Source organism: Dicentrarchus labrax, unplaced genomic scaffold (assembly GCF_905237075.1).
Source record: "Dicentrarchus labrax unplaced genomic scaffold, dlabrax2021, whole genome shotgun sequence".
Lineage (NCBI taxonomy): Eukaryota > Metazoa > Chordata > Actinopteri > Moronidae > Dicentrarchus > Dicentrarchus labrax.
This window is the reverse complement of record NW_026136714.1, coordinates 1,954,635-1,967,647: the sequence shown is the minus strand read 5'-3', so window position 1 is coordinate 1,967,647 and position 13,013 is coordinate 1,954,635. Positions and strand designations below refer to the sequence as shown.

Here is a 13,013-nt window from a genome sequence, read left to right as displayed (position 1 = left end):
GGAAAAGAAATTGACTCAATATCCCTTTAGTTTTCCTTTGCCTTTAATGTAAGAAAATAAATGAGATGTAAGCTGAAATCAGGCCAATGTGGTTGTGAGTGTGTGGTATGTGTCTTGGATAAAGTAGAAACCTTGCACTGTGAGTCTGAACTGGCGCATCTGAGTTCCTGCGTTGTTACTGGCCAGACACTGGTAAAGCCCCTGGTCCCTCAGTCTCACTGATTTCACCTTCAGCACCTGGCCCTCTTCCAGAAACTCCACATGGGGGTCTCCGTCGCGGGACAGAACCCTGGAAAGAGGAAGAACGGTGGATCAAATCAATACTATGGGTGCTGCATCCGGTGTGTGGGGCTGAATGTCACATCAATAAACTGATGCTTACTCTCCATCGCGGCTCCATTCCACTCTGGGTGCTGGTCGGCCACTAACCCGACACTGAAACTCCACCTCTTGGCCCAGTACCACGGTTAACTCCTGCAGTCGGGATGTTCCTGAGATCACTGGCGGAGCTGCAACAGTGTACATACACACACACACACACACACACACACACACACACACACACACACACACACACACACACACCAGAAACATACTGCTTAGTAAATAAAGTATGTATGAGATCAATCTAAATGCTAAATGAGATAATGCTCGCTTCAAATTCACTGTTGTTGAGAAAAAAACTGACATGACTGAATCATGCAGATTACAGAGGGACATCAGTTTAGTTATTAATGAGGTCGTTAGCATTGGCATGGATAATGGTTAGTCTTTGTAGGTGTGACCGGAATTACAACTTTCAGGATGTATGCTATATTAACTGAAGTATTCAAGTTTAATTAAACGGTTTAAGCTCTTTAAGACTGCTCTTTAAGACTGCTGTTCTAGGAGATTTTAAGTCCACTTATGGCAAGAAAAAAAACCCTTTGAATTCTCTACTTAATGTACTAGGCATCCTTAAATTTGTCTTATTCCCTGCTCTGTTCTTATTCATACTAAATACCTGTGTGACAGCTGGTTTATGAGCTCACCTTGCACCACAATGTTATACTCCTTCCGGGCCTCTCCAGCTGAGTTTTGAGCCTTGCAGGAAAATGTCCCTGCATGTTCTGGCTGAACTCTGTAGATTCTCAGCAGCCTATTCCCATTCTGCAGGTATACCCCAGGACTGTCCGCCTGCATGTACAGAAATCAGTTTAGTGCATCCTTGGTGTTAAATTGCAATTAATACAATGGCCACTTGGTGGCATTGTACAGCTAGATATCAGCAAGCTATATTAACATGCAGCCCAAGTTTTAGATTTACTGTAAATTGGCATTCAGGGTGAAAAAACTCACAGAATGACCATCTTTAGTCCAGGTGATTGTCGGAGAGGGGATCCCAAAGGCATCGCAGCCCAGAGTGAGAGGCTGCTTCAAGGTGACAGTGAGGTTCAGTGGCTGGCCACCCTCTTGGATCTCTGGGGGAACTAATGAAATGCAAAAGAGAAGGAGAAGATTGGTGTTTAAACTATGTGTCAGTGCAATTTAAGCTGTTTTGTCAGGAGGAAGATAAACTGAAATCTCACCATTTACTTTCAGCCTAGTCTTTCTCTCCACAGAGCCTGCCTCATTGGTTGCCACACACTTGAAGTCCCCGCTGTGGCTGGCAGACGCTGTGCTAATTACGAGAGCTCCATCCCTCGCCACAGAAAACTCTGATTGTTCGGGGTGTATCTCCAGGCCATTCTTGAACCAGCGGACCTTGGGACGAGGTGAACCTGCAGGTGCGGGGGACAAGAAAAGGATACTGAATGAGCATAAACTGGACTTTATTGATCGCGTTTGACAGAAAGAAAAGTTACTTCCATCTCTCTGCTTCTCTACAGGAGAACTTAATGGGCAAGCAGCCCAGACTAGAAAAAGCCAGCTCTACATTTATCTGTTGGACAGCAGAACAGCAGGGGAGACCATGCCAAAATGGTTAGAGTCCTTGTAGCACTGCAAGCTTAAGATTTCAAGGTCAGAGTCACAAAAAAAGCTAAGACACAGTAAGCCGGAGAGATGTAAGACGTACGATTTAAAATACTAGCATCAAGATTTATTACCAAACACTGAGGTGAGAGTCTTGAGCAGTAAGGATAGGAGTGGTTGAACAAGCAGTTCAAAGGCACTAAAGCCTGAAACAGATGTGTGTTCAATGGATTACTGGGTGGAGACGAGCTGGAAATGGTCAAGAGGAGAAAGGTGGAATGGGGGAAAAGGTGGAGGATTTTGTACCCAATACCACCCCCGGGACATGGACAAACCAGCAATGAGTCGCAATGAGAGAGCAGTGCAGTGGAGTGATCCAAATGCCATGGCTCTGTCTATTTACAGAGGTGTTACATATACAAACACCACAGACGAGGAAGGGAAATCACACAGCGCCCTTCCTCAATCCAAAAAAAATCCTTACCACAGGAGACGCAGCAGAAGTGAAGGTGATGTTTTCATCTGTTGCCTCTCTGTGCACATGTTTACAGTTAAGGAGCTCTGAGGCAAATTCATTATCTCATTGCAGGGAGGAAATGCATACAGATGTTCTATTTTAGATGTTAACAGATCTCATTAGTGGACTTTGAAATGATTTGCTCGGGCTGACGAAGTCGGAGATTATCTCTTCCATGTGTTTCTCAAATAATTACCTCTATCAAATGCAATGTGCTTGTTGCTGAATTAATAGCATCCTTCTGGCAGAGGCCGCGCTTTATCTTCCACATACAGATAGATCTCAAGAGACCAATGAGGGGATCCTTGTTTCCTGCTGCCGGCTGCCTCTCTAGAGTGTCAAGAGCTTCAAGCATTTCTGTGTGAGCCCTTTGAGACCTGGTACAGTCTGCCTGCCTGCCTGCCTGCCTGCCTGCCGGTATGACTGGATGGAAGGAGGGCTAGTGTGGCTTTATCTTCCTCTTCCTGTGCTTCATGGTGCACCTCAGACATCTCTGTCCTTCATCTGCCAGCAGCAGCCTGTAATTAGGATTCCTCTCCCAGCAGGCCCCGACGCAGAGGAAAGCAGATGTGGCTCACTGAGGCAGCAGGCAGACTGATGTTCCAGCTGTTGCTCCACATTAGACACAGTCCTCACCTTCTCTCACCGTGGTGGTTACCATGGCACAGCTCCACACAAACAATACCTGTTTGCGCTGGCTGTCAGAGGTATCTATCAGTGCATCTGCAGACATACACAGACACTCACTATGTTTTGATAAAACGGCAAGCTCTCCACAACCCTCCAGGATGCTACCTTGTTCAGTCAGGGATGTTAAAATATATAGACAACAGCGTGTCTCTGGGTGCTGCGATAAAAAGAAACTGCGCCTTTTAAGATGGCAAGGATCTTTTTTTTAAAGTTTGACAACTAAAAGTCTGTGGTGACAGCAAAACATTCCTTTGATGGTGCACAAATGCACATATCTGCCCTACATTTAAAGTGGAATATTCTCTTGTTTCATAAAAACACACTATAAAAAGACACATCCATTTTATGCTCTGAAAACTTTGGTCACACCCTGTAAACTGTGTCTTTTCTAAACGCCAAACCTTTGATTTCCCTATTCTTTTCAGTCTGTCTAAGGCTGAGCCATTGATGAATCATTTCGTACCTTCTGCAGGACAAGGGATGATGACCTTGCTATTCGCTACTTTCTCCATGATGGCATCCCCAGGTTCTGCGAAGGACGGGGCCTCTGTGAGGACAGAAAAACATATTTACTGCAGGTTCAAAGTGCAAGGACAGTTGATGCAGTGAACATTAAATCAAAAGTGTAGTGAGTATTTGAGTTATTCATAAAGGTTCCAAAAGCCTTCAGGGCATCCGAGGGACTGTTGTGGGTGTAAGATTTGAGACATCTCGCAGGTACTCTCTGGCCATCATGGAACTACATCAACCTCTAACACCCACAGCCAGGCTGACCTCTTATTGGTGGCTGTGTTTAATCAAGTAGTTTCATTGAGATCAAGATCTCTTTTTCAGGAGAGACTTAGAAATAAAAAACATTAATTTACAGACAAACACACAACCAGCAATTATGCCTGAAGTCAGACAACCAAGAATGAAGTGGAAAAAAGAGTTAATAAAAGTAATTACAACAGTCATGAAACAAACATGAGACAATAAAGCTTTAAAATCTCTTGAAAAAATCCACCTTGAGGCCAGTTTTCAGTTCATTCCATTTAAAAGGTGCATAAGCATGGGTTGGAGTGGAACCAGTGGCATATACGACTATCATTTGCATAAAGTGGTTGTTGAAGTACTGATTAGGATAATAATATCATATATGTATAATGTAAGTAGTCACAAACCAAGAATAGACCCCTGAGCCACCCCTTTACCGATGACATGAAGGTTTGACTCACTCGCCACAACAATCTAAGTCACCGACTTACAAAAGTTGATAGAAGTTTAAAGGACTGCTTAAGGGGACAGTATCCAGCGTCTGAAGAGTTAGTCGGATGGTCAAAAAGTTTTGGACAACCCAAAGTTTGGGAGAGCCTAAAATTGTGACGCTGTCAGTCTATATCAATGTTCATATTGCCCATGCAAGGAAGTGGTTATTTAATTGCTCATTCTTAACAGGGTTTGAAGAACTGAACTCTATATATAACCGTATACAGATATTCACCAAGAATTTCCAGCTTGATCTCCAGGGTCTCCTGTCCAGCGCTGTTCCTGGCCACACACTGGTAAGTGCCCTGGTCATTGATTCTGACCTGCTGGATCTTGAGGGGTGTAGTGTTCTTGACCCCAACAGGAAGTCCATTGTGAAACCAACTGACCTCTGGGCTTGGCTCTCCCTGGACCACACATGGCAGAGTCACTCTTTGGCCAATCAGGGCTTTCAGGAGGGAAGGTGCTGGCTGAATTCTGGGCTTAGCTGAGGACAAAAACAAATAGCCTGAATTCATCTCTCACACCATCTGTTACACACCTATTTATTTACATATCTCACATATTTTACGTATGCTTGAAGTGATGTATTCACACTGAATCTATCAACTAGACAGCATTTTATAAACGTTAAGTTTTAAGGTTTCTAGAAGTCCAACTTTCTAATGAAGCCCCATGGAGTTACCTTGAATGTGTAAATTGTAGCTTAGGGACACGTTGCCTGCTGGGTTTTCTGCAGTGCAGGTGTAAAGTTTACTATCAATCAGGCGCACATCAGAGATCCTCAGAGAGCCTGAAGGCAAAACCGTGAACCTGGGGAGTGGTTAGGGGTCAAGGGCAAAGAGATGGAGAAAACAAAACACTTTATGAGTCACTGAAGATCTACAGCCGCTGTGTTTGGCCAAAAGAGGTTTTCCTGTTTTGAAGCAATATTTTCCTCTAGTGTCCTATTTACATTATACAGCCTAGAAACATCTATATGAGCACATAAATAATCACACACTGTATTTATACAGGCTGCATTTATAGTGGTAGGCAGCCAATCCTACTAGGTCACTAATCTATATTTTGATATCAACCTTAACAGTTGTGTGTCTGTGAGCACAGATTTGAAGATGCAGTTTTGCTTCTGTTACTATTTTTAGTTGAAGATGAGTTCCTGTAAACAGATTCAGACAGTGAATTCCCTAGACAGCTACTGCCAGAGGCTCATTGATGAAGCAGTTCATTAGTGTGTAAAATAATTAGATAATATGTACAAATTTTGAGCAATTTGTCAAAAGAATGGAGCGTAATGCAACATTGTCCATTGTAAGCTCTAAATACAAAACAAAGCATGAGCAGACGTGGCAGCAATACAGAGTTAAATACATTGTAAAGCTGTTGATGGAGTCTTTGCATTTGTGTTGTTTGGGTGCAATAAATGGATCTGTGATTGATGGAAGTTATGAACAAAAAAGCACTAAGTAGACTCTGGACGTTAGCCAGGGCCTAGTAATCTCCCTAGAGAGTTGTTACTTTCACAATTACCATTGTCCAGGGTAATTACAGAGTAAAAGGGTAGCCAGAGTTTGACCTGATAACGTCGCCATGGGAAAGGTCATAAGCTCACGAAAGACAATATGTGCAGCAACTACTGTGCGTTTATCACCAAGGAGTCAGAAAATGCAGATAGTTTGAAAGTAAAATGGTTAGCTTGACGGTGGTGCTAGATGGAGGGTTTCTGTTATCAGAATGCTTCTGAGAATAACCATATGGAAAGCAAAGTTTATGCCAAACCAGCCATTCCTTTTTATAGATGTTTGTCACACACAAACAAGTGGACAGATGGAGGCGATCACATACACCATCCTCCGGTCCAAAAACATGATTTGTAGCAAAAACATGCAGCAGTTAAATGTAGGTTAAAAGTACTTTAATGTAGGTCAGTGATTTTAAAGGGGTGTGTGGTAACCTGAACTGCACCAGAAGCTATCCAGCTGTATAAATGCATAATATGCACAAGTGTAAACATACCTCTGAGATTTATCTTAGATAAGTGTGTCTGCTAAGCAACTGAATTATAACAATAACATGTTCATGTAAGTGGAAATTGAAGCACAAAGAGCTCTCTATATCAGCAGCACATATGGTGTAACGTCGCTCTCCCACCTCCTCAAGCAGATCTCAGAGAGGCAGCAAAATCTAACATTGGAACCAAATGACTGCCTCTGCACTGGTCAATCTGAGCTCAGACTGCAGCACTGCAACTCGGCAGTGCCACAGTGAAGACTGACACAAGCTCCAACACATAAGACATGGACCACCCCTCGCGCCCACCCATCACTCCCCACACTGGTGTCAGGTCATCTGTGTACACAGTCTGACACAAAGACTAACTGGGACAATTTGGCCTCATCAGGATTATGCCTAGAGTGAACAAATCCACTGACTCAGAGTTCAATAACTCTGTGTCTTCACCATCCCCCTTCTGTTTTTTTGCTAGCACTAGCCTACAGTATTACATGGCTATGGCAGAATTCTTACCGCCCACTGATTTAAGTTATTTCAACAATCAGCACCCCCTGGTCACTTCCTCTGACCCACAGAGTGTAGCTGGAGAGCATGAATCTCCCTCCTTCACAGCGTGCTTGTTTCCGCAGGTCCTGCATATGCAAAGCATTGGCTGATGTGGGGGTTGTTCACAGAGATGTGTTATTCTCATCAGACAGGACTAGTAAAGATTCAGCATGTTGTTTTACTGCTAAAGCACCCCAGGGGATCCGAACATCAGGCAGACAGGGCTTGTATCTCTTCCTCTGTCAGTTCGTTTTCCTCCCCTCTTCCTGGCACCCCCCACTCCACCCCCACCTTTTCCTTCTTCCTGGCCCCACGCAAGTCATACTGTATCTGAGTCATCACAGCTTTCAGCCCACTCCGTCATTCTTCTATCTACCCAAAACCATTCGGTCTGGTGTCTGGCCCGTAGAGTCCGTCTGTCATCTCTCCAGTCTCTGTCCCGAGTCAGCCAGCCTGTCTGCACCCAGAGTGACCACACATGAAAGCCGGGAATCAGCGAACCATGTGGGACCAGATGTTCTTCCTCAGTTTAGCCAACGAGTGAAGCCCCCACACAGCTCTCCGGCAGGCTGTTGCTGCCTCTGCCTAGCTGCCCTTCAAAAGGCATCACCAAATGATCTCCAAACATTTGCAGCAGCTTTGAATGGCAGCCAGCTCAGTCCCTTGTAAAAGCTGAGTCAGATGTTAGCTAAGTCAGAGGTGAGGTATGGTGTCTTTTGTTACATGATGTTTAACTAATTTAACTGCATCATTACGAGAGTGAGGTAAGACTTCTTCTTACCCAGCTGTGACGGGGGGGATGGGGTGCCCATTTCGGCTCCATGTGACAAGCGGAGAGGGACTCCCCTGGGCCTCACATGGGAGAACAACCTCTGTTCCCACTTCTGCAGCCATCTTCACTGTGTTGTCATGGCCAGTCACACCCATTATCTTAGGCATGGCTGGAGAAGAGGGAGAGAACTTGTAAGAACACCATGTAGGCTCCATGTTCAACCTGCTTTGAATCTCCAAAGAGGAAGTGACACTGTCAAACATCATGCAGTCTGTAGACAGAAGTCAGCCCTTTTTAAATCAAACACCGCTATGTTTGGGTGACTGTGGTCCAACATTTATTTGCTTACTGTTGACGCTGAGCTGGATCTCTCGGCTAGCGTAGCCCACAGGACTCGTGGCAGTGCAGATGTAGATGCCTGCATCGTCAGTGGTGGGGTGGGGGATGTGGAGGTAGCCATCGGCCTCAGACTGAAGAGAGAAGCGGTCCCTGGGCAGAGGCTGCCTCCCCTGGAGGAACAGCAGGCATAAGACCAGACAGAATATACTGTAGATAAAAGCTGTCTGCACAACAGCGCAGAGACACTAAGCTTGGTTTAAAGTTTACAGCCCAACCTTTGATGTCTAATGTAATTACAGAGCACCCCTTTAACTCACTCTCTACCCTCACGCACACAAGACTGCAGCCTGCTGCACACGCACTTGCTTTGAACATAAAATTGCTTTTACAGATTCACTTTTATCTGACAAGAAAAGAAATTTACTTGACTAGAGTATTTTTTTTAGGGGGGGGAAGCAAGGAAGAAAAATCTTGCTCAGTTGAACAATATGTAGGAAACAACAGCATGTTGACCTCACTCAGTAGTGCTGACTATGTAATGGTTTCAGTGTTTACTCTGGCATGATTTTCAGATAAATCCCTTTCATACTCTTCTATAACTGACCATTTGATGGAGCATCTGCTTGTAGAAAAGTCATTAGATTGTGCCTTATATGATTGTATTACAGTGAGTGTCACAGTATGACACATGCAGTGAGAATACCAGGTGAAAGTGGTTCATGTTTTGCATTCCACGTGGGTAAAGCATGCTGGGTAAAGCACGCTGGCTTTGCACCGGTTCAGCCTGGTTGCACATAACCTTTGAGGGTTTCTTCTCATGATATGATTCTTTTTTTTTACTCAACTGTTGTACCAGAAGGTGCCGCAAGAACGGCTTTAAATAGATTCCTAAGGTACAATAAAATCCTGAGTGATTTCTCACTCTCAAGCAGCAATATGGTAAAGTTGCCATGGTTACATCTTTCCTGATCAGGTTAATCAAATCTTGATTGCAAAGCAAAGTCTTATTGCCTGTGGTGTTTTTAGAGTGTTCTGACAAATCACAGAAAAAATTACAGAAAAATAGGCAGATAGGAAAATAAAATAAAATAAATAATAAGGGTAGTGTCAAGTGCAAAATTAGATTTAAATCTTAAGCAATTAATAAGAGCCTCAACACAATTTAAATTAAAGTAGTAAATCCTATAATTTGATGAAGATGACTACTATTATCATCACTATTATAATGCTGGTACTGATTACATTAATAGTCTACTGATGATCTTTCTCAAAATTCAAAAACGCTTGAAAGAAAATCTGGATCTCACTGTTTGATTGTAACCTGCTTGATGTAGCTATTACTTCAACAGTTATTTACAAAGTCTTAATGATGATTCATTTTAAGACATGTGAATGCCAAGTATGATCCTCACTAGATAATGTGGGAATAAGAACTACCCAATTAGTCATGTAGAAGATGCATGATGGGTTTATGGGATGCAGCCAAAGGAATCATTAAGAAAAGTAGATTTCGACTGCGAGTGTGACATCCTACCTTGGACCAGGCAACATTTGGCTTGGGAACTCCGCTGGCCTCGCATGATAGTGTGATGGCTGCCCCCTCGTTGGCTATGTAGTGGTACGGACCAGCGTTGATCTCAGGGGGCACTGTGGAAGAAGTAGGTCACAAAACACAGCTGTCTGACTGGCTGTAAAGAAGCAGGCACACAGCATTATCACTGGCCTTAGCCAGCCAGCAGTATCAGCGCTCGAGGCATTTCTTCATTACAAACCGATGATGAACCGTAATCTGGCCTGTCTGTCATTACGCCCCTATGAACAAAATGACCCTTTCATCAAAGCATGTAGTAAATGAATCCTCTCACTATGATGACAGCAGGTGGTCAAGTCATTGACATATTGTTGTTTTCCATGCTGAGTCAGCACATTGTTGACCTTAACCACACAATATGGTCCAAACCAGCCAGTGTCTCAGCACTGAGAGCTAAAGACACAGTTTGTCATTTTGGGAAATTGTCTAATTTGTTTTCTGGCAGAGAGTTGGATGAGAAGATTGATACCACTTTCATGTTGGTACGGAATGCCAGAGATGAAGCTGGAGCCAGGAAATGGTTAGCTTAGCTTAGCATAGAGACTGAAAGCAGGGGGAAACAGCTAGCCTGGTTGGTCGGAAGATAAAACAAGATCATCGACAGCTTACGCTCACAGCACTTTGGGAAATTAGTGCTTTTTATCTAAACTTTAGCACACTAAGAATGCTCACAATGATCATTTTCTGTAATTTTAGTCTTAATGTTATTAGTTACTTTTGTCTGTTTTGTTTTTGTTTGTTTTTCTTGCTTTTTTATTTTTGTTCAGAATAAAAATCTTATCTAATCTAATAAAGAAAAAAAACTGGCATTCATAGAGCCAGGCCACACTAGTATAGCCAAACAATCCACCTATCAGCGCCTCTAAAGCTCCCAAATTTACACATAGTTCATTTGTTAAACAACTTAAATGTAAAAATGAGTGCTTTTCTTGGGGTTATGTACTGGAACTGTTTCTTGGCCGGGCCAGTGACTTCCTGGAGTATCCTCAAGTTAAATTTGGTCAGACCCTGGCTAGCCATTTCCCCTTGCTTCGAGTCTTTATGCCAAGCTAAGCTAATCATCTGCTGGCTCTAGCGTCATAGTTGGCGTGGGTGAGGTGCTCATCTAACCCTTGGCATGAAAGCGAATGAGCTTTCAAAATGTCTAACACACGCTCTTACCGTGGACCTCCAAGCTCACTGTGATGTTCATGGAGCCTGCTACGTTCACCGCAGTGCAGACGTATGTCCCAGCATCCTCTGGGGTGGCTCTTTCAATGTACAAACTGCCATCGCTCCTCAGGAACATCCTCCCATTCAGCTGAACCTGTGCGGGAGCAAAATGACTGCTGTCACACGGGAACATAGACATGATCTGTGTGACGCACTGAATGAATTTGAGGGTTAAATAATCAGTCTTACAGCTTTTCCATTTTGGGACCAGTGTCTGTCTGGAAGAGGTATTCCATCCAACAGCATGCAGGGAATACTCAGGGACTGACCGATGCCAGTGGTGATGACTGGGGCACCCTGGGCCAAGAGAGGGGGCTCTGCAGGAAAAGGAAGTATTTTAAGGTCACAGTCAGCTTTGGAGTTTCTGCCATTGTCTCTGAAATATATGGTAGTGCAGAGAGTTTAGACAAGCCTACCCAGTCCAGTGACGCTAACTCTGGCCTCGGTTTTGATGGTTCCAAACGGGTTCTTGGCTTCGCAGATGTACAGCCCTTCATCATCCAGCCAGACACCTGCAGTCAGATACAGAGTAAACCAGCACTGAGGAAACTTCAATCAAAATCTTTAGAAACACAGCACAATCTGCACATCGGAGATAAGCAGCATCTTAACACTTACAGAGGAAAAAACAATTGATCTAGAAAAATAAGTCGATGCTAACCGCAGTTTAGTCCTCAACTCAATAACAAGTGGTATTATTGGTTTGACTGGGCTGTAATTATGAGTTAAAAATAGAAAATAATGGGATTAATGGGTTTGGCTCAGCTGCCAGGCTGCTGACACACATGTCCCACTCTGTAAATTCTCCAGAGATAACATGTTGGAAGATCAACATATGATTCACTTCTGGTGTTTAAATATTCAGGCCGATGTTTGAAAAGGTGATAACAAGATGTTAAGTATTAAAATAAAATTATAAATAAATGATAAAAATTGAGGAGCAGAGGTGAGAGAGACGGTGGAGTTTGTGTGTGACGCAGTATGAATGGAGACATTTTCTAAAACAATGGCAGGTAAAAAATAAAGCCATCTGCAACAGATTGAGATAATTAGGTCAGACTGCAGCCACAAATGGAAACAGTGACGGAAGCAGAGCATGCAAATATGTCCGGTCCTCTCCAATATAATATTATGCACACTATAAACATTTAGTCTCAGGAGCTCAAGGGTTCACCATCAGTGGCCAAGATTAGTCATATTGCAGATATAGAGGCCTCCACAGTTCACAATTTAAATTGCTCTCATGAGAATAAAGTCTCACAATGAAGGAGAAGTAATTGGACAGAGGAACACCTAGTCTTGCAGAATGATTAATAGCATTTAAGTGATGTGTCACTTCTTAAGAAATGTCTTTCACAAAGCAGAGGAAGTGCTTTTAGCAGGATGGATATTTAATGTTTTGAGAGCCATCTATAGACTGTAACTCTACAGATGGCAATGACATACTGTTGCCCCCCTCTCTTAAGAAAATGTTAGCTGAATTTAATATGAAAGGCTGCACCTCTTCTATATATAATCACTCAGAAAATTTCAGTCATGCCAGTCAGTGCAAGGCAACCACAAAGCTGTATTAGCCTGCACTGCAGACCAAAGCTCTTTGCTGTGATAGTGTTTCATGGAAAACTCACTCTGGATTAGAAGATGTCCGTTCTCCAGCTGCATTGTTCTACTGTGGCTGTCTGTCCTTGTAAGAATCTGCCTGCCGTCCTGTCTGTGCCAGGTCACTGTCGGTTGCGGGAAACCTCGGGCAATGCAGGGGAGGGTGATGTTCTCCCCTACGCTGGCTGTCACGTCAAACGGTGCCTCTGAGAACAATGGGCCCGCTGTGGAGGGAAGAGCAAATCTTCCTTTGTGTACAATTTTGAAAGAAAAACACATTTCATGTGGAACACTTGAGTGTGGTCTCACCTCCAACCTCCAGACTGACAGTGCCAGTGGAGGTTCCAGCAGAGCTGCTAGCCACACAGCTGTACTGACCGGCATCGACCTCCTGCACGCCTCGAATGTGCAGGGTTCCGCGGTGTACATCCTGCTCAACGAAAGGAGCGGAGCCCACCTCGAGCTCACCTGGAAACGCAGAAAAGGCCCATTGGTCTCTTACTGGACATTTTTAGGTTCACGCTTTTATGTTT

At 43.7% G+C, this 13,013-nt stretch overlaps 1 protein-coding gene across 1 annotated transcript in view; it reads right to left on the bottom strand.

Moving 5' to 3' along the window:
- hmcn2 (hemicentin 2) overlaps positions 1-13,013 on the bottom strand; it is a 45,829-nt gene that overhangs the window by 21,468 nt on the left and 11,348 nt on the right. Inside the window, exons 15-30 of the mRNA XM_051422013.1 lie at positions 12,790-12,948; positions 12,510-12,704; positions 11,298-11,393; positions 11,071-11,198; positions 10,831-10,975; positions 9,613-9,725; positions 8,089-8,248; positions 7,749-7,908; positions 5,094-5,221; positions 4,644-4,895; positions 3,624-3,707; positions 1,569-1,760; positions 1,339-1,469; positions 1,032-1,176; positions 383-509; positions 132-289 (exon numbers count right to left, since the gene is read on the bottom strand). Coding sequence (XP_051277973.1) covers positions 132-289; positions 383-509; positions 1,032-1,176; positions 1,339-1,469; positions 1,569-1,760; positions 3,624-3,707; positions 4,644-4,895; positions 5,094-5,221; positions 7,749-7,908; positions 8,089-8,248; positions 9,613-9,725; positions 10,831-10,975; positions 11,071-11,198; positions 11,298-11,393; positions 12,510-12,704; positions 12,790-12,948 — 2,373 coding nt within the window. The remainder of the gene's footprint in view (positions 1-131; positions 290-382; positions 510-1,031; positions 1,177-1,338; positions 1,470-1,568; positions 1,761-3,623; positions 3,708-4,643; positions 4,896-5,093; positions 5,222-7,748; positions 7,909-8,088; positions 8,249-9,612; positions 9,726-10,830; positions 10,976-11,070; positions 11,199-11,297; positions 11,394-12,509; positions 12,705-12,789; positions 12,949-13,013) is intronic.